This window comes from Lycorma delicatula, chromosome 2 (genome assembly GCF_047948215.1).
Source record: "Lycorma delicatula isolate Av1 chromosome 2, ASM4794821v1, whole genome shotgun sequence".
In the NCBI taxonomy this organism is placed as follows: Eukaryota; Metazoa; Arthropoda; class Insecta; order Hemiptera; family Fulgoridae; genus Lycorma; species Lycorma delicatula.
Genome location: NC_134456.1, coordinates 61,256,850 through 61,278,437, shown reverse-complemented (window position 1 = coordinate 61,278,437; position 21,588 = coordinate 61,256,850). Strand labels below are relative to the sequence as shown.

At 28.1% G+C, this 21,588-nt stretch overlaps 1 protein-coding gene across 2 annotated transcripts in view; it reads right to left on the bottom strand.

Moving 5' to 3' along the window:
* The window catches only part of ck (unconventional myosin-VIIa ck), a 303,003-nt gene that overhangs the window by 30,854 nt on the left and 250,561 nt on the right, over window positions 1-21,588 (bottom strand). For both annotated transcript variants that reach the window (XM_075355398.1, XM_075355399.1), the window contains exons 20-28: window positions 20,220-20,396; window positions 16,518-16,735; window positions 14,342-14,588; window positions 12,219-12,392; window positions 11,818-12,045; window positions 11,006-11,179; window positions 7,741-7,858; window positions 6,634-6,760; window positions 5,072-5,241 (exon numbers count right to left, since the gene is read on the bottom strand). In XM_075355398.1, the coding sequence (XP_075211513.1) occupies window positions 5,072-5,241; window positions 6,634-6,760; window positions 7,741-7,858; window positions 11,006-11,179; window positions 11,818-12,045; window positions 12,219-12,392; window positions 14,342-14,588; window positions 16,518-16,735; window positions 20,220-20,396 (1,633 nt within the window). The remainder of the gene's footprint in view (window positions 1-5,071; window positions 5,242-6,633; window positions 6,761-7,740; window positions 7,859-11,005; window positions 11,180-11,817; window positions 12,046-12,218; window positions 12,393-14,341; window positions 14,589-16,517; window positions 16,736-20,219; window positions 20,397-21,588) is intronic.

Here is a 21,588-nt window from a genome sequence, read left to right as displayed (position 1 = left end):
TCAGTATGCAGTGTATGACTGGCATATTTGTAGTAATTTGAAGGTCACTTATTGTGGTGATATTTGTGGCACTTATTGTTGGTCTGCAGCTTGTTTACACAGTACTGTTGTTTTTTGTGTAAATGGGATAGTAGGGACAGAAAAAACAATTTCATTAGAAAAGAATGGTCTGAACACGAATAACTCATTCCTGAACACAGAACATGACCCATTGTGTAATCCTATAAATGTGTATCTACCTTTGTTATACTTGTATATCAAACTAGGATTAATGAAGAATTTCATCAAGGGCCACTGGCAATAATGCTGGTTTCATGAACTTAAAACACATTTCCTAAAATCAGTGATACAAAAATTAAAGAAGGAATATTTTTGAGCCCACAAATATGATCAGTAATAAATGATGAAAGTGAGAAATTATTGAATCCACTGGGGAAAGAAGCTTGGCAAGCATTCAAAAATGTACTCAGAGTATTTTGGGAAATCGAAAGGCGGAAAATTACCGTGAGATTGTCAACAATCTTATAACACCTTATAAAAATTTGGGTTGTAATATGTCCTTAAAAGTAACCTCCTGCACTCGCACCTAGATTTCTTCTTGGAAAATCTTGGCGCAGTGAGCGATAAGCACGGGGAACACTTTAATTAGGAGATTTCAGCTATGGAAAAGAGGCTGATTATTATTATTATTTACAATGCTGGTCAATTATTATTGTTGGTCTATCAAAAGGGATGATTCACAGGCGAAATATAGCAGAAAATCGTTTCTTTCTAGGCGAGTCAAATGTTTGAATACTGTGTAGTTAAGAATGCAGAAAGTATTGAAATGTTTGAAATTTTAAATGCCTGTCTCTTGGAAATCTTGTGTGATGCAGGAAAAACCGATATCATATTTGAATTTAGGAGGCAAAATACTATCAGAATCACATATTTTCTTCCAGACAAAAAAAATTATTTTTTGTTCCCCAGTATGATTTTATTCAGTTAAAATATCATAAAAATTTCTTTAAAATGATTCACAAATATTATTTTCTGCTATTATAATTAAACAACTGTTAGTAAATTGTACACTAATATAAACAAATTCAATATGTATTGTAATGTAATAATACACAATTTCTTTTTAACCTAGATGTGCTCAAACAATTTTCCGTTCATGTATGCAGTATAAACATTTTATTTTTTTCAATTTCATGACCACAGAAATTTCATCTAAGTATTTTTTATTATTTAGGTACAAGGTATGGAAAATAAAAATTATCTGGAAAAGTTATTCACAGTCAAACAAGTGAAGTGCTACCTAATTTATTAGATTGCATGATCACAGAACTCCAGCAGCTAGTTATGAAAAGATCATGAGTGCTTAACTTGCCTGTAGAATAATGGTGGCTACATTTGCATTCTTATTAAAGATAAACTCATAACTTCTGAAATAGTTTTGTTGGTAATATAAAAACTCTCAATAATAGTGTTTATATCTCTCCTGATTTCAAAGATGGATAAGTAGTATTAATTGCATTACAGTGAAGTTAACCAGATATTAATGACCAGTAATGCTGAATATGACCAGGTTCTTATTGCTGGTGGCTTTAACTTGTCTGATGGGATACACTACATCAAATAATCTTATTACAAAGTCTTGATTGGTTTGAAAATATATATACATATTTCTTAATTTAAATCAAATTAATAATATAACAATAAGAGACATAACTGACCCTCAATATATATACAATGAAAATCTCCTCTTTCTCTTTTCAGCATGGTTTTCAAATGATTTAAACTAATCTCTCTAATTTTCATAGCATATTTAAAGCAAGCAAATTCTATTTAGGTTATTGTGAAAAAAGTGTAATGCAATGATTAAATTTTATTACAACAGCTAAATTCAATGTAAATGAGGATGCACTTCAGTCAAATGTTAACAGTTTTGGAACTTTGTTAATTCTTCTAGAAAAATGTATAAAATGCCTAAAAAATGCATTTTAGATATGAATGTCCACTCTTTATTGAAAGATTTAGTTCAGTATACAGCAGTAGTTGTAATTCAATTCCTAAATAATCTTATGATGATAATTCCTCAAAGTTCTTATCAAACTGCCATGTAGGCTTGGAAGCAGTGAAAAACAATCTTCTATCTCTTGATATTAACAAAGGTCCAGGATCAGAAGGAATTTTAGGCATTCTTTCAAAATCGTGCCAATCTGTTTTAGCATATCTTCTGTGGCTACTGTTTAACAAGTCATTGGCTTTGTGGCATGTTCCTGCTGCGTTGAAAACACCCAATCTTCAAGTCAGGTTCAAAGTCAGATGCAGACAATTACAGATCTATTTTTATACAATGTATTGCTAATCTATTTGAATCATTCGTGTGCTTAAACGTTATTAATGTTCCCAAATGAGTTATTAACAATAATTTAAAATTTCTTAAATGTTTTCAAACATAAGTGAACAGCGTAGATTTGTTCCTGGTCACATCAACTTAAGAAATCTGCTATTATTCCAGAAATGCATATTATCAGCTGTCAATGACATACCCAAGTTGATATGATATATTTCGACTTTATGAAAGCCTTTTGAAAAAGTTAATCCATCTAATAGCTGCGTTTACAGGCATTCAATCACCATGTTGTAGTAGTTTGAAGTTTACTCTTTTCATCTGACATCAGTTAATATAAACTGGATCTGCTTTCTCTGAATTTCTTCGTATATCTTCTGGTAACCCTCAGGTTAAATATCAGTCCTTAACTAATCATCAACAATTTTAGTAGTCTTATCAAAGCCAAAACCACAAATCATGTCTGTTCTTTACCAATAATTTAAAACTGTAGATTAACAGTACACATGATTAAATTTAATAAGTGTTTGCAATGAAACTAGGATGTTTTTGAATATTGATAAATGTAAAATAATGATGCTAAAATAATTAATCCAATAACATTTGATTATTCTTTGGATGGTGGTGTGGTAATAAGTATAATTATAGGAACTATTAAGGATATGTAGGATCATTATGACTTCTCAACTTACTTTCAACTACCACACTGAAAGTATTATTAGTGAAGCATGTAGATTGTTAGGGTTGTAAAAGGTTAAATAATGTCAATATCATAAGGTTATTGTAAATTTCACTCGTATGCTTGAATACTGTTCAATTTTTGGTTACCACAATATAAAGTACACATTAGCAGATCAGAAAATATACAGGAAAAATTGATGATTTATTGGGTAATAATCTATACCATACATGACTCTAATAATGGATCAAATAAATGAAATATCTTTAGAGATAAGAAGGATACTCATGATCTAATTTAATTTTTTAAGTTAATCAATAACAGGGTAGATTGTCCAGGAACTGTTAGCTTGTGCTAATACAGAATTATAACTCATGCAACCAGAGCTACATGGTCTTTTAATGTATTAATAGTAACAATAATCACTTATTTTATAGTTTAATCAGTATGATGATGAGAAATGCACATCTCCTTTCTCCTACAATAGATATATTTAATGTATCACTTGGTGGATTTAAATGTCAATACGGTTTCTTCCATGGATTAGTATAAAGAATGATTAAATTATGTATTGGCATTATTATTGTATTACTGTACAATGTTGTTACTATAATAACATTATAATGATTATATAATTGTAATTATGTATATGTATTGCGGAAAGAAAAATATTAATATATATTTGTTATATAATGAATTCACTTATATATATGTTTGATGTAGATATTAGTAGTTAGGCATTTTTTTTGGGTGATGAAGTCGTTGAAGGTATGGTGCAATATGGATAAGCACCAGCCCAAAAACTGCTGTGCAATAGGTTTTTGGCACTGATAAATAGTGAAATAAGGGTATGAATGTTGAAAAGTAAAAATGGCTTTTATTCTCTCACTGGCCTTAAAAGCACATGCAACCTGCTTACAGACTATTAAAAATATGTAAAACAAAGTAATAACTAAATCTGACGTAGTTCAAACATACTATAACAGAAACGTAAGTGTCAAAAATAATAAAGAAAATGCTTCTGTTTGGCTTCTTTATTTCAACTATGTAATAATACATTAATGAAAAAATATTACCATCTTTCTGTACAACGCTAATTAATGAAAATTGATATGTAGCATCCTAGATATAGTATTCATTTCTGTACAAAAGAATTATCTTTAATTTTTTACTGTGTGTAAAATGAACTTCTTTCTACAAGAAAATAGTGTTCATATTATGACATAAAACTACTGGTAAGAAAAAGATCCTACATCATGATGTATAATCAAGTCATTGAAGAGAAGATATGCAATATGATCAGAATAGCAGAAGAGAGGTGGTCCTTGGAATAGGAAAGGTGAAGGATAATAGTTAAATGACCAGTCCAAAGAAACTAGGAGGGAATCTGAAGATTTATTGTTTAATAATTTAAAAGAGTTTAGAGCAAAAACACTCATAAAATTAATATGATCTCCCAGATCAAACAAAATACCTTAATTATTCAGATTAATGCATGTATATAAATCAACGCATTTATGTTTAGGAGCTTGGAATACTGTAGTAAAAGTTTAATCAGCTCAATGAATAAGGTAATAGGGAAACTAGTTTAATGAAAAACTACTACATTCCTTACTTTTCCTGAAGCCTGGCATACAATCGTTGTGAAGCATTTTTTTTTGGAAGGTCAGGGATCTCTTGTGAGGTAGTTTACAACCATTTGGTTTTGACATCTATATATATGCATAAATATCCAAGTAAGAGTCTGGAACTTTTGATATTCTTATAGTACATAGTATGATGGCTGGAACTATTATGAGAATCAATGAAAAGCCAAGGAATATAGTTCCTTTATTACTGATGTTTTCCTATCAAGCAAATTATAACAGCAAAACTCACAGCATTAAAGAAACTGGCTTGTATTTACTTGAAGCTAGTAGGAGGAAGAATCAGAATAATATGAAACTACAGAGAACAAATATTGAATTGATATACTAAATACAAATATTAAAATTATCAATTATATTATATATAAACAATAATGTATAAATTATAAACACAATACTAGTATTTACCTGGAGCTTTATAATCCTGTAAAGCAATTACAAAGCTTGATCTCTTTTTAAGACCCTCAAGAAAATAAACAACTAGATCACGAATGTCCTCAGCATTTGGACTTTGAAAAGTGAACTCTTCTCCTCTTACTGTTGACAATGTAAATGTTTGTGTGAACACTTTATTTGTTCTGAAACCAAAATATTATTATGAGACAATTATTTTATAAACTAAAATACAATAATAATTACATAAAACCATAAACTATCCACAAACAAGCACAAAAAAGAGGTAATTTGCTAGATGTCAAGAAACAAATATTTTAAAATAGTCAAAGTTCTTTAGATATCAAATAAAAACAAATCTAAAGGTACACTGTGTAGACGTCAGTTATCAAGTAATTACCTTCCTTTAAATCTATGAAAGTGAATTTTTATGTGGCATGAACATGGTTACTGTATTGAAGTATACTGAAAATGTTGAAAAAATAATAATTTAGTTTCTATCTAAAAACATCCAACTGTAGAAACAAATAGAGTTACAAAAATTCACAGTAATATTATTAATTGTTTTTAAATAAAAATAAACTGATTCACAATATGGTTGCTCATCAGATCAATCAAAATGTATGGGAAATTGAATGAGGCACACACTGAAATCAAGTAAACTCCAAAAAAAAATCAATAAGGTATAAGCTTTCACAGTATTTATTTGTATCCATTTAAGTGTCATCTTTTTTTTTTACAGCTATAGTATAAATTAAATTAGTAAGCTCGGAGTCTTTTTAAAACATTCTCAATTGAGACATGCAGTCAGAGGTTTTTTAAAAGATGTCTACAAACCAACTAGTAATAATAATAGATATAATAGTAACAACAGCAACAAGAATAATAAAAATAATTATATAATTTATATAATTATAAACAATTAATAATAATTATAATTATTAAAAAATTACTTCAAAATTTATATTTGGAAATTTAACAAAATTCTGGCGTGAATTCTAAACTTTCAAATAGGACATCACAAAATTTTTAATGATTTTCAAAATTATAAAATAATAATAAAATTTATAGTGATTTAATTAGAGTTTTTTCTTAAATTCGGGAATTTATCACAATAAAGCTATGAATTTTGAACTTTTTATCCTGGAATATGACAAACTGTGAGAGTAGTAATAAACAAGTAGGGTAATGGTTGTTTAAAGCAAAAGTCAAACTGCACACATTTTGTGATGCTAGGTTTTACACTGCACCTGCAGTATCTGTCCCCTCAACTGGCTGTCATAACAGGTTCTAGAAAACAATAATATATCATATTCATAATATTTTATATACTAATACCTATTATTTTCAAAAATAAATATTTTGCCACATAACTGTTCAATTTCAGGGGGTATCAGGACATCCTGAGCACCTATCTACAATACTGTAGTTAAGAATAACAATTTTTACACCATAAGAATCATGTTTAAAAACATGAATGTGATGATCTTAAAAAATCTAAAGAGTTTTGATTTTAAAAGACAGCTGCAGTTACAACCATTAATAAATATAAAAATAAATACTTTTTTAAAACCTACTTTTGACTTGAAACTGTTGTTATTTCAGGAAATGAAAGTTCTAAAAGAACTTGTTCCTGGTCATCAACTACATACACTCCAGTCCAGTTCACCGCAATAATTACATCATTCTTTGGCAAATTAGGACCTGCAATAACAACAAACACAAGTTGTAAAAAAAATAATATTAGGTATGGGAATAATCTAAATTTTTATTTAAAAAAAAAACCATTCATATTTTTATAATATAATTTTAAATTGTTTACACTGCAAAGAATTTATTTATGCTTTTGATAGGTTTTTGTAATACTAATTTTCCATTTCCCAGGTATTCTATGATTAGGTAAAAGAGTTTAGTGGAATTTGTACGACTGAATGCACCCTTCCTAATACTACTGAACTAGAAGGACTGAAATATGAGAAATGGTTGGATATAAAAAATGCCATGTCTGACCAGGATTTGAACCATTAACTTTAAGGATGAAAGACAGAGATGTTACCATTCTGCTATACAATGTTAGCATTTGATTAAAATTAAACCTCTAAAAATCAAGAATTTTTTTGTTTTAAATGACTAAGAAAAGTAAAACAATCCAGTAAAAAGAAAAAATTAAATGCACGACATAAACAGATTTCAGTAACAAATTTTTTACTGAATAATGCTGAATTGTTTTCTAAAGGAAATGCTTACAATTTATAATTTTTAATTCTATTTTTTTTTGTTTACTTAAATAAAAACTTCAATTACTAGAGTTGAAATAACACTTACATTAAGGATGTGCACCAAATCATAGATCTGACTGGTAATAATTAAAAATCTTAGTTTGTAGGTAATTTATGCTTTATTTGTGAAATAAATTTTTATAAGCTATTTGAACTACTAACTTTTCGACATTTTTTGTTGGAAGTATTAGGTTATTTCACTTGATATGAATTTTAGTCTTTAAATTCTAAACAATATCATTGTACTTCTTACTGATTATCAATTATCAACCAATGGAATATTAACGTTTAAAAAATATAATTAATAATTGTAAAACTATAAATACTTAAAAATAAAAACTAATCTAATAAGCATTTAATTACAAAAAAATAGAATTAAAAATTAAATATTTTTTTTACACTTGCCTGAATTCCTATATGCTTCATAGAAACGTGAAAAAAGTAGTGGCCATTTAAACTTAGCGTAACTTACAACATCTTCTTTCACCCGAAGAGCAGCCACTTTTTCTTTTAAATAATAACTCTAGGATAACAAGAACACAATATAGCATGCAACTTTAGCAAATAAAATATAACATAAAAAATAAACAATATATATAATGCATACATAACATAAAAAGTAACCATTAAAAAAATTATTTGTGAAATAATTGTACATGCAAAAATAATATTTTTGACTGGTTAGAAGTGTTTATTTTGGCTAAAAATTACATGTTCACATAAATAATAGTGAAATATGACAAAAATTATTAGAGATTTTTCAAGACACTGAGTAAAAGAAAATGTTTAAATACATAAAAATTTTCATCTATATATATATATATATATATATATATATATATATATATACACACGGTAAGTTTAATATATTCATATTCTCATGGTACTTTCCCATTTGAGATCAACTTGTGAGAGAGATTTTTATATCAGTATGAATACTGAATAGTCATTTAAAAAAAAAAAAAACAAAAAAAATGTTTATATGCTCTCATTCAAACGTGTACAATTCTTCCACATGTAAAAATATTTTTTTTTTTTATAATGAAGAACAAGTAATGTAAAAATAAAATTATAAAATTTCTGTCTTGGTGATGAATAAAAATTGCTTATTAAAAATGGTAAGTAGGTGCACTTCAAGAAACATGTTCAGTGCAATATAATTTGAGATAAGAATCAATACTAGGCATTAAACTAATGAGTTTTACAAGAATGCTATTTTTATGATCAATCATTGCACTGTTATTGGAATATTAATAATGTCAAAATTTAACTGAAGGCAAAATACAAGTTTGATGAAACAGAAACTTGTGAGAACATTTAGAGACATACCTAATACCAAACAATTATCATAAATGTTCTAATTAACAACCTGTTCATTTAAATTAATTCATTCTTTTTTATCCTTTCTACTAATATGCAGCATTCTAAAACTATAAAAAATTGTAATATAGCTCTTGAATCAGGCAATTGGGACTGCAAGGTAATTCTCCACATTTTACTCCCATTCTGCTATAAATTCATTTTTAGTCTTATTCTTCAGTCACAATTGTTTAACAAAATCATATAAGTCCAGTGCAGTGTGGTACACATACTGCCAAATAATATATTTTTATGTGGTTGAATCTATATTGTCAACATATTATGTTGATCTGTGTGATAAAATAATTCTTAATAATGTAGAATTTATAACATTAGAATATGTAATTTGTTATTTAGAATAGGAAATGTGACCGTTAGTTATGAAATTTATTTAACTACTTGGCCGTTTTTAATGCTTTATATGATTTATTATATTTAAGCTCCTTGCTGCAGGCTTTCATGAATGTTTTGATAAAGCTACAGTACCCACCATGTAGCTGGCTGCACATATTGTCAGGAGACGTATACCTGTTCAACACTTGTCTTTTCTGTTTTTCATCCTATAGATATAAATAACAAATTTTTCAACATCTGTGTAAAACAACTTTACAATATATATATATATATATATATATATATATATATATATATATATATATATATATATATATGTACATGTAGCGAAGATATAAATTAAAGAATTTATCAGTTATATCCTGGTGAAACAGATGGACCAACTCAATCAACTCAGTCAGCATCAATGGTTATATGGTTCTTTCGCCTTTCATTTCTTCAGCATTTTTTGTCCTGTAATTATTAATAATACATTTTTTGATATCTAAAAATATGTTTTTTTTTCTTCAAATAAGTACACGGTAAAAACTTTTGACTAGACAGCAGGTGAGAAGTTTCTTTTTTTTGTGCAATAAAATCTAAATTAGATAGAAAAAATAATTTCTATATTCTCTGTTTAAGACTCATTTTATTTAATAATAAATTCTTTCATGTAATATTTAATCAAACAGAGACTATTTAACTGTGTTCAGAAGGGAAGCATAATTACTTCATTACTTTTCCAGAGTAATAGGCATGCAATGCACTGTGTTTATCTATGTGTTAACAAAACAAGGAATAAATTGTTCATTACTCGTTTTATAACAATAAAGTTACTGCTAATAAAGCAGTGTTTGTTATAAATTTTATAACCAATTAATTAAAATTTCCAAATATGATTTTGTAGAAAATCTCTTGTACGGATCTATTAAAATAAAAGATTAAAAACCAATAAATATATGTGTTATATAGATAAAAATGTGAGTTAAATTAAATATTTTGGAAACTTAATTGGCATCTACAAAAGTTAAAATGTAGTTTTGAAATTTTGCAGATACTTTTCTTAAAACATTATAAATACACTTCATTTTTCTTGATAATTTTCAGATTGGTGACCACCCAATGCAGATGGTAGGAACAAATTAATGTTCAAATGAGCCAGGAAAGCCAGGAAGTAACTGTGAGTAGAGTTGTGATCATGTTTATATCCTATCTGTTAAAGGGCTTAGATAAATCATTTGATGGCAAATAAATGTTTACTTTAAATTTTATAGATAATATTATTTTATTTAGAAATTGTGACTAGGAAGTGGAATTGTAAATTAATTTACAGTAGAACAGAAGCAGAAATATAGAAGGCCCATGCTGGTGATTTCATGAACAGATGTGTTTACACTTTTTATGTAGTTTTAGAAATGCTGCCTGTTAATAGAAAAGATCCAACAAATTAAAATGTGAACAAATAATGTTATTAAAATAATAAAAAGAGATAAAAATAATTATAATTTTAAATGGTAAATTACCCAATTGAACATTGGCACTTTCCTAAAAATTTCAATAAAACACCAACACTTTTAGGGATAGAAAATCCTATCTGTTAAGAGGCAATATCCAATTCTTTTTTTTTTAAATTCCTGTCAAGATAGAATTAAATCAATCTTACATATGGAATATATTTTTAACACTACATATAAAATTCATGAAATTAATTACAGTGAATTTGTTTGAATCTATTATGATTGCTTACATGCATTTTATCTGTTTACTCACAAAAAAAAGTAGCAGGATAAAAATTAACTCTGCAAGGTTCTTATATGAAAAAAGCACACTCATGCAAATAAATGAAAAATAAAAATTCACCATGCATAGTTATATTTAATTTTTATTTTTACAAAGGCACAGTTATTACAAACATTTACAAAGCTAATTATAATAAAAGATTATTAATAAAAATAATAATATAGTAGTAAGCTGCTACCTTTTTGTATGCTTGAACAATAAGTGTGGCCCACCTATCAATTGACTTTTCTGCATTAGTTAAACAGTAATCAGGTATGTAATTTGGAAGAAGATTTAGTAATCTTTCTGTATTAAGTTCAGTGTTATATTCTATATAATACTGCTGGGCAGCAATCATAGCCAAGTCTTCTTCCTAAAATTTTAAAACAAAAATAAAAAAATGTAGATTCCATGACAAAATCAATCTAATGTTTTCAAATTACCCTATCCCTTAAAGATGCACCAGAATTATCACAAATATATTCATTAAATTGAATTACAGTTACTAACATCTTATAATTCTACCTTCCTATGAGATACATACATAACCTTAAATATTTTTCTTGTATATAAGATTACATGAATACAAAATTTCACATGTGTATCTCATGTGTTTCACATGTGAAGCCTAGAAGCAAGACGGGAATGAATGTTTCATAGAATTTCTTCTTCTATCATTTTCAATTTTTTGCCATTATAAATATCTGTCATTAATTGTTGCGGAAGGCATAATCAGGCCTTAGATATAGTCAAAAAGGCTTCATTGTTTTCAGAATAATTATAGTAATCTAAAATCCAAGCAGCGAGAATCTTTGATGATTAAAATCATGTATTGCATGTTCGGAAACAAAAATTATGTTTATCAGTGAAATCAACAGAATTATGAGAAATGAAGACTACACGCATTTGAATGATTGTTAATATGGTGATTCTAGTACGAATTATAAATTCAAGGTTTATTTTAAATCTACAGAAATATTTGTTGCATGATCCCAAATAATTTGTACTAACCTTATCACAACGATATTCACCAAATTTAACCCCACGCACCACTTGTTGGTATATAAGATTTGTGGCAACTTGATCTTCTGTTGGTTCATGCCAAGGTGCAAAGATTTCTTTTCGGAAAAATAATCTCCATGGTGCATTTCTTTCTTGAGCACCTTGCTCTTTAGCATACTGTTCACATTGTGAAATTGCATCCATCACATGATCTCCCCCGCTGCCTAATGATGAAACCTGTAAAAAAAAAAATCACTTGTACATTCAGAATAATATTTATTTTATCCAGCAAATATTAATTATTAATTTAAATTGTAAGATTATTACGATAATTTTAAATTTAGACAATTTATTCAAATTAAGAAATCTATAAAACTGGTTACTGTACCGTAGAATTAAAAAATATTTACCTTATCAAATAAAGCAATGTACAAAGAAAAACCAAACTGATCTTTTAGACCAATCTTGTCAGATAACTGATTGCAGAGCTCTCTAGCTGTTGTGGCAGAATCTGCTAATAATGTTTTAGTGTTACCATCCATAAATGTTATGGGTAACATGATTGGCTTCTTTGATTTAGTTGCCTGTGAAAACAAAAAGTTGTTTTTTAAGTAATAACATTATGTAAGAGCATAGACAATTAAATTATCATGTGAAAATTAAAACTTATAAAAAACTATGAAACCCAACAACAAACATAAGTAACATAACAGCAATCCATTAAAGTAGTTGAAGAAGAATATGAGAAAGAGTTCAAAACAGTGATGATAGACGTCACAAAAAGGTAGGAAGAAAATAACATAAAAATATTTTGCTAATGGTAAAACTAAAATAATGGAGCTGCAACTAATAAATTCACTCAAGAGAATATAAACAACATATTTTAATTATAATTTTAACAAAGGAAGTTCATGAAGGAATTATATTATTAGATCAGAATGAGACAATATGAGATTTCACTTTAATAAAATAATAAATTAACTCTTGACTTATTTTCTAAATACCTTGTACTTTTAGATTAAGGAATAAAATCTTTTCAGAGCTGGAAAATATGCTGCATTTCATTCCTAACTATTGATAAAGATAACAATGTTATTACTGACATTTATCTTCAATGGTTAGATTATTTGTTCCAAAAACTTACAATTATGTACTAGTCAGCATATGCGACTCCTTTCAGACAGGGGAGTGCATTGCTTCCTCCAAACACCAGGGCTCCAAAAGGCACACTCCTGTTAAGCTGGAAGGCGCTAACATTGAAAGAACTTCAGGAGACAGGCTGAAGTGGAATCATGCTGGGAAAACAAAGCCTAGTCTCCCATTATCAGCCCCGATTAATTATTTCTCACTGGTCTATAGGTTCGTCTAAAAAGTCTGTCCATAAATAATTACAAAAATCTATAACCACCAGTAAATAAATAATGACCTGCCCGATAAACAAAAGACACAACAGCAAGGGACATTCATCCAGGTTCTACGATTAGTAGGGAGATAATAAACTCTCTCGCTATCCTTACATTCCAAATACTTGTTTAATATGGAGTCAAATGGTATGTTTTAATCTGTACTGCATTTTTTTTTAAACATTATTTTTGTTGTATAGTATTTTATGTGTTTGTGAATCTTACACTCTTCAGTATGTTGACAAGATGGCATTTATGAATTACATGAAAAGTTTGCATGTTTTGATTAATATCTTTCAATTTACATCCAATTTCTGAGGGAATTTGCAAACATTGATTAAAATGCTGTCTGTAATATTTGCATTTTTGTTCTTTGTTCCATGGTTTGCCCTATGTAATATTTAGTATATTCAATGTAGCTAAATTTGTACACCTTGAGTTGTGTATTGTATTGGTTATACAAGCAAGTTATAAAAAGTAATTTCTGGATGTGTAAAAGAGGTAGATACTTTTTCTAATTATTCAGTTTTTTTGATGATTAATTCATAACATTCAAACCTGTGTATGATAATATAATGAAAAATTTACCAGGGTAGAAAAAGAATGGCTAGTCTTAAAGCAAACCAGTATTTGAACCTAAAATACAAGTAATATTTCAGACAACTACGAAGATACTGCCACTGCCACTCTGCCATAAAGGTTGGCATTTGACTTTTAAAGAAAAAACCTTTTTTGCTCAGATTAAGTTTGGCTAATACCACTTGAAAAATAATTTGTTAAACCGAATCACAAAAGTTAAGTAAAATCTTTTATACAAGAAATTTTTGAAGAAACCTGAATGAATAAAATAAATAATGCAAGAAGAGCAGGTTGAGTAAAACAATGATTAAATATTATCAAATTAAGAATCATATTTACAGACTGCATGTTTATATAGATCAAAGGCAGGATATAACAAATAAGCATAATTGTTAAAATTAAAAGATCAGTGAGGAAGAAATAAGGATAGAAGTGAAATTAAATTGTTATTATTATATTACTAAAAGTAGTAGTTATTTAACTACTATTCAATATGTTTACTTCCATATTTTTAAAATAAATATTTATTAAAGTAGTTGAAAAATACCAACCTGGAGTTCCAACCAACTAGGTGGCTGATTACGAGTACCATTATTAAAAGTTCTTTTAAGTCGATCTTCACAATATGGTGCATAACCTGGTGGACCTTCTCTAATAAATGCTCTTAAATAGCTAACAAATTTTTCTGAAGGAGCAAAACAACCAACGCATAGTGACAATAAGATCCATCCTCTAGCATGAGATGACTTTGATGGATTATTTGTCAACTGTTTACAAATCTGACAGTAAATTTCATCTCTGTAAAACAAAATATGAGCCATAAAGAATCTTTTTATTTTATGAATCATAGGTTTTAAACATGAACAAAATTGGATTGAATAAACAGCACTCCATGAAAGCAATAATAAACTAATTGAATATCGAAGTTTCTGTTACTCTATAATACAAATATCTTAAATAAAATAGAAATAATAAATAAATTTAATGGAATATTTTAAAATGTATGATTAATAAAAAGAAGTAACAAATTACTTTTGTGATTAAATTAGTTTTTATCACATGACAAACAACTCATTACAGCTTACATTAACTTATATTTCCGTATATATGTCTCATAATGAAATAGAAAGAATTTCAGGACATGTTCTATAATGAAAATAAATAAAAAATTATATAAATATGGGTCTAGAAACTCTTTGATTTTTAAATATATCTTATAAAACATTTTACCCTGATTTCTACTTCAAATAATTTTGCCCTGATTTTCATACTGAAATCCTTGGAACTTAAATTTGATGGTTTCACATGGTTTTTGGCATGAAAAATTTAATAAAATAGGTCCTGTAATTGTATCCCAAGAAATTTTTAAAAAATTGTTGTAAAACATGACAAACTAATATTGTAAAATACAGTTTTTATAGATTTGACAAATTTTTAAGTTCCAAAAATTCAGTTTGGCTTCATTTAACCATTCAGGTAGAATTGAGGGTGAAATTTTCTGCAAGCTATATTATGGATTCTTTTAAATTAAATTAAAAAAAATTCTTGATAAATTCTTTTGCAAGCATTTCTAGACTAATGTTTGTATGAATTATTTTCTTTATATTTACTTGTAGAACATGTCCTGAAATTCTTTATATATATATATATATATATTCTTATATATATATATATATATATATATATACACACAGAGTGTCTTACGGACACAGTATATATGCATTGCCCTCCTTTCTAATCTGGTAAAGTACAAAACTTAAGTAGTTTATAATAGTTTTTTACTTTCCTTTCTAAAGTTAACTATGTACAGCAAGAGAGTAATAACCCTTTTTTGAAAATTTTAATGGATAGTGTTCATTTACTTCATTGGTTACTGTGTACTATACAGAACTAATCCCAATTGCTTATTTATACAGAAGATTTCTCTGTATGCTGATTAGTTTTTGGTAAACTTACTGACATTGACTTCCTTCAATGTTTCTCACACTCCCATTTCACATTAAAAAATTTGAAAAAGATGAACATTATGAAAGTTGTAAAAAATATCGAGACGATTGATTTTTTGATAAAAAACATTGTTATCAATACTACGACAGTAAAGGTTTTTTTAAAACCTTTTCATATATTTCTTCTGGTACAGTACTTATAAATAAGGTTAAAATCATTTGTAAAGACATTTTACTAAATAATTTGATGCAATTTTTTGACTTTTTTTTACATTTCCTTAAGTTATAAAACCATTTATAAATTGGAAAAAACTGCATGCAAATAATCCTTATACATCAGCATTTTTTTTACCAGAATTAATTAATAAAAACATTACAGTAAGGTTGTAATACTTCTGTATGTAAATAACTATATGCACTGCCTAACGGTGGACCGTTAAAAATCATACACTTAATAAAGCATATTGTGACAGCATTATCTAATCAAGTTTTCGACAGGAATGTGTAATACTGTATCATTTATAAAATGATACTGTTTAATATGGCTTTCACAAGGTAAGAGGTTTAAATATTAACCACTGTTTATCCATTACTTTTTCCAACAAAACATTACTTATATCCATCAAAACAGAACATCTTTCATGCTGTTATGTAGAGCAATAATTACAGAAAAAAATACGCTAGAAAGCATTTAATATCATTTTAACTTGTATGCACTTTTCAGTTATGAACAACTCATTGGAATTCATAAAAACTGATTATAAAATCATTATAATTTTACCTGAGTTCTGCACGAAGAATGCCATGACCAATAATAAAGTGTAATTTTTCTAAATTAGAAGTAGGTCGAGCTTCTAACCATGACTGGTAGCTATCAGCAGTATATTCATCATCTTGCAGTCTCCGTCTAACATCTTCTCCTAATTTATTCTTTCTTTTTAATGTTAGCGATACTAATTTGTGCCTAATTGAACGAGGTTTTTGCTTCAAGAATGTTTCCTGCAGTTTCAAAACATAAAAACATACTAGCATTAACATAACTAACAATATCAATAAAAATTTACTTTACCACACCAGATTCTGTCTGTAAGATAATTCACTTCCTTGCATTCATTGTGTCGCAGATTTTCATATTAATATCAGAAACATCTATTACCCTTTCTAAAAAATATAAATTCTTCAAAATAGACAAAAAACAACAGAAAATCGTATTATTCTTTCTGTACCTAATGAATATTCTTTTTAAAAACAAAAAATGCCAATTACTGAAAATAATTTTAAAAGAAATAATTTTGAAAATTTATAAAACAATATTTTAGTTGCATACATTCAATAATTTACACAGGTAAAACAAAATAATTACAAAGAAAAAACAACTAAACTGAAATGTGTGTTACTTTAGAAATATTTAAAAAACGATTTCTAAAATAAAAAATTTCCTGTCTATTTTGTGTTTGTTTTGCTTCAATAAAAAACCAATCTTTAAAAGTTTTTATTTACTTTTTATTGGTTGTATTTACATTAATTTTCTTAGAATTAAATTTTCTACAAGTTCTGTTACTAAATCTTCTGTTTTTATTAGTCATTTAATAAAGCTTTTATTACAAACCTAAAAAAAAAAACTTGTTTTTCAACACTGAATTTTGTGTCTTATGTCAGACAACTAAAAATTTACGTGAGTTACAGTTTTGGGGCCTGTTTTACCCTATTTCCCAGCTCAAATTACATAAGGAACCACCAAATCCTTAATTTGGGTCCCAAAAATTACAGAAGGGCTTCTTTTTATTAGAAGAGCTGAAATCCGAGTGATTTTCACTAGCTGTAACTCAAAAACAAAGCATTTCCAGACCTATGTTTACATGAACTTTTTTCATTATTTTCACCAGTATAAAATGTCCTGAAAGTTTCTTCATTTCTTTATGGAACACTGTATATTTGAGCCAAATATACATGTATGTATGTATATATATATATTTATTATATATATATATATTTATTTATTTAATGATTTAATAATTTTTTTATGTAAGAAAAGTGGAACACTGTATATTTGAGTCAAATATACATGTATGTATGTATATATATATATTTATTATATATATATATTTATTTATTTAATGATTTAATAATTTTTTTATGTAAGAAAAGTTGTTTAACAGCATAACAAAAGATGAAAACCTTTAAAATTGTAAAATAACTCAATTTCATACTAATGCAACTACTTGACCTACAGAGGGGTCCAAAAAAATGTACTCACTGTATGTAATTAAATAATATGTAGACACTCACTAATCTAATAAGTAGTGTAGTGTAAGGTATTAAATTTGTCGTGGTAGGTGGAGCAGGCAATTTATGCAGCCCATGTGTGGGTGAATGGTGGTAGAATGAGCCAGTCATATTAGCCAGTACAGCAAAAGACAGTTGAGTAGCAACAATGGCTGAGGTTTGCTTATCATTTGTTGAAAGCAAGGCTGTACTGAAGTGGTACTGGAAGTATGAGAACATTCAGGAGGTAGAACGGCAGTAGCAGAGTGTTTGAAACACCACCACCAACTCATTGAACAATTGCCTGCATTTGTAATAAATTTGATGCTGACAGAATTATTAAGATGTGCATAAGGAATGATCCAGCCGACCACAAACAGCTACAAATGCGTTAAAGTGGGGTGAGCTGGTCAAGTGTAAGATGCATTCTGAAGGGTGCAGAGTGAAAAGTGTACATTCCACTGCTACATGTAATGAATGAGGACAACCCAGATCAAAGGATGGAGTACTGTGAATGATTTCAGTACATGGTTGGTGAGGATGAGGAATTTGGAGGGAAGTTGGTGTGAATTGATGAGACGCAATTCAAACTTAACGGTACTCTGAACCGCCACAATTGTGACTACTGGGCTCCTGAAAATCCTCATGCTCATGTGTACAGGGCAGAGAATCTACTGGGGGTAGCTATGCGGTATGGCCTATCAGTGCGTGATTTGACTGGTCCCTTCTTCTTCGAGAGTAACGTAACTGGTGAGGCATATCTTGATATGATTCAGACAAGGATTTTGCCTGCCATCCAAAACCTGTATGATGATGAACTTTTTTACATGCAACAAGACGAAGCCCCCATCTCACTACCACTGAGATGTCAAGTTGTACCTCGATAAAACTCTACCCGGATGATGGATGGGTCAGAGAGGTGCTGTTGAGCACCCACCTCAGTCTCTTGATTTGACATCTACCTCTGGGGACTGTCAAGAATGACATATATAGAAACATATATACTGACAAAAACCAGAAACAATTGACGAGCTACGTGAAAAAATTGTAGTCATATGCTGCCATTACTCCAGATGCACTAACAGCTGTAGTTCGGTGGGCAGTTCGGCACCATGGGTGTTGAATAGAAACTGCTGGTGGTCATCTCGAACACATACCATAACCCTCTCTCAGCGCCAAAAATTGTCACATTAAGTCAAATTTGTCACGAGATATGGACTAGCAAACAGTGAGTACATTTTTTGGACCTCTCTGTATTTTAGAAACAACTATCGGCTCCTTTCTCAGTGGCTCCTTAATAGCAGCCATTTTAAAAAGATTACTTAAATATGAAACTGAATAATATATTCTATCATTTTGTGTTTAATTACTAAATTTTGTCTTTGAAAATTTAACAAAAAACAACACATTAAGTGAACTACAAGAATATAAATGAATAATATATTACCTAATTACTTATTTAAGTAGTTTCCTAATCTTTTTAAAATGGGTACTATCATAAAAAAATGCTATGGGATGCCCCACCAAGGAAGGAGCCAATAATTAGTTATGAAAGGTTTTTGAAATAAGCAGTACCATTAATTTTTAAGCGTGTCATCTAATGTACAATAATGTGATTCGAAGATGAAATCGGAGCAATTTCATAAAATTGGACTCTGTTGATTGTATTCCAAATTATCAAACATAAACTACTTTTTTCAACAAAAATTTGACATAAAATACTAGAATACTGTATAAATGAACTTATTCACCTATAAGTACTGAAAAAAAGAGAAAAAGTTCACTCTTTATTTTGTAATTAATTACGAAATCTAACATAATGTTAAATGAAATAAAGCTCTAGGTGAGATGTTAATTTCACCCACGAACCTGGGTGAGGTGATAAATTATGTCTCTTTGGTTCTGTTAAAAACTGTTTCACAGCACATTAACGGAAAGCATACCTTGGAAACAAATATGTATAAAATACAATTACCTGATGCACCCTTGAATAAGTCTTTTATCATAGGTAACTGAAGATAAACAATAACATGGAGCAATTTCATGCACACTGTTGGCATTTATTAGTGGCTAATGACCAGAATATTGAATGCCAAAAAACAATAAAAAAAATATTACAATTAATTAATTTAATTAATACAACTAGCATACATTTTTTGAAATTAATATTTTCATAATAAATGTAACAAAAAAAAGGTCATTAAAAATATCTACTTACTGGGTCCATACCCATCATCTGAGCTTCTTGAAATTCTTTGCTACGAATAAAATTTCGACCTAAAGTAGCAGTAACTTTGGACATTACTGAAGTGTTATCACGATCCATTGTGTGATATCTTGGTTCAGCTAGATCACCAGTAAATCGAAGAATAGTAATCCATAATGCTTGAGCTGCCTATAATGCAAATGAAATTAAAAAATTAATTATACACACTAAAATATTTAACAGTATGTTGACAACAAAAAATCTTCATAAAAATGTATATTTTCTGTGATTAATTTCATTTATTTTTTGACTACAAAAGTCAAAATAAAATTATCATAAACAGTTTTGACTCATTTAAGTTAAAGTAGATATTTAATAATGGCATAATCTAATATAACAGTAAGAAAAAAAGAAGAAACTCACATAGAACAAATGAGTGAGATTAAATAACAAGATACAAAGAGGGAAATCTAGAATTATTATTGAAATACTTCAATAAAGCACAACTTGAGAGACTGAAAATTTCAAAAGAATAATAAAAATTTATGTATCATATATCAAATAGGGATTAAAACATGTGACAAAATAAATGTAAAAATTCAATTAATTAAGGCCAGGAATAAAGATAATAGGAATTGTAGTTATAAAAAAAGGTGCATACTTATTAAATGTACTTTAAAAAGTGATTAAATGATGAAATGAGATAGCTATGATAAAAGGAAATTACAAATTAAATACATACTTGTACAATGCAACTAATTAGGGTAATAGCAAGTTACTGATAAGGATATAACGGTAATTTGCCAAATTCACATCGGTTTCTTCTTCCCATGATAATAAAAAAATAATTGCTGCAGGATATAAGTTTAATTTTTTTTAAGTTAAATTTTCAAAGGATTATTATTCTAAAGCAAAAAGTGCTGTTGAAAACTACCACTGAAGACAGTATGTTACATGTATTTTTAAAGGAATAAAAATACTCAAGATTTAAAATTAGGAAATTAATCTCAAATAATGGAATTATGGAAAGTAAGAAGGTAATACTTGGGAGAATGTTCAATGGGAATATGCTGGAAAAAATAAGAAAACACTTAGATAATGATGAGATCAAAAAATTATGAATATAATTATAATTATTTTTGAAAATTCAAATAGTTCATTAACATATTGATGAGAGTGTTAATAATTAAATATTATAGTACTGGGAAGAATCTGCAAATTTGTTAATAAATTTCAAAATTTGTAAAAAGAAAACAATTTCAGCAAATTATAAAAAAAATACATTTTAATGTAATTTCAGAATTCAGTAACAACTGAATAAGTGGGATCCTGCAAAAACTGATTCTTGGAATTAATATGGTTAGTTTAATTTATTGATTTA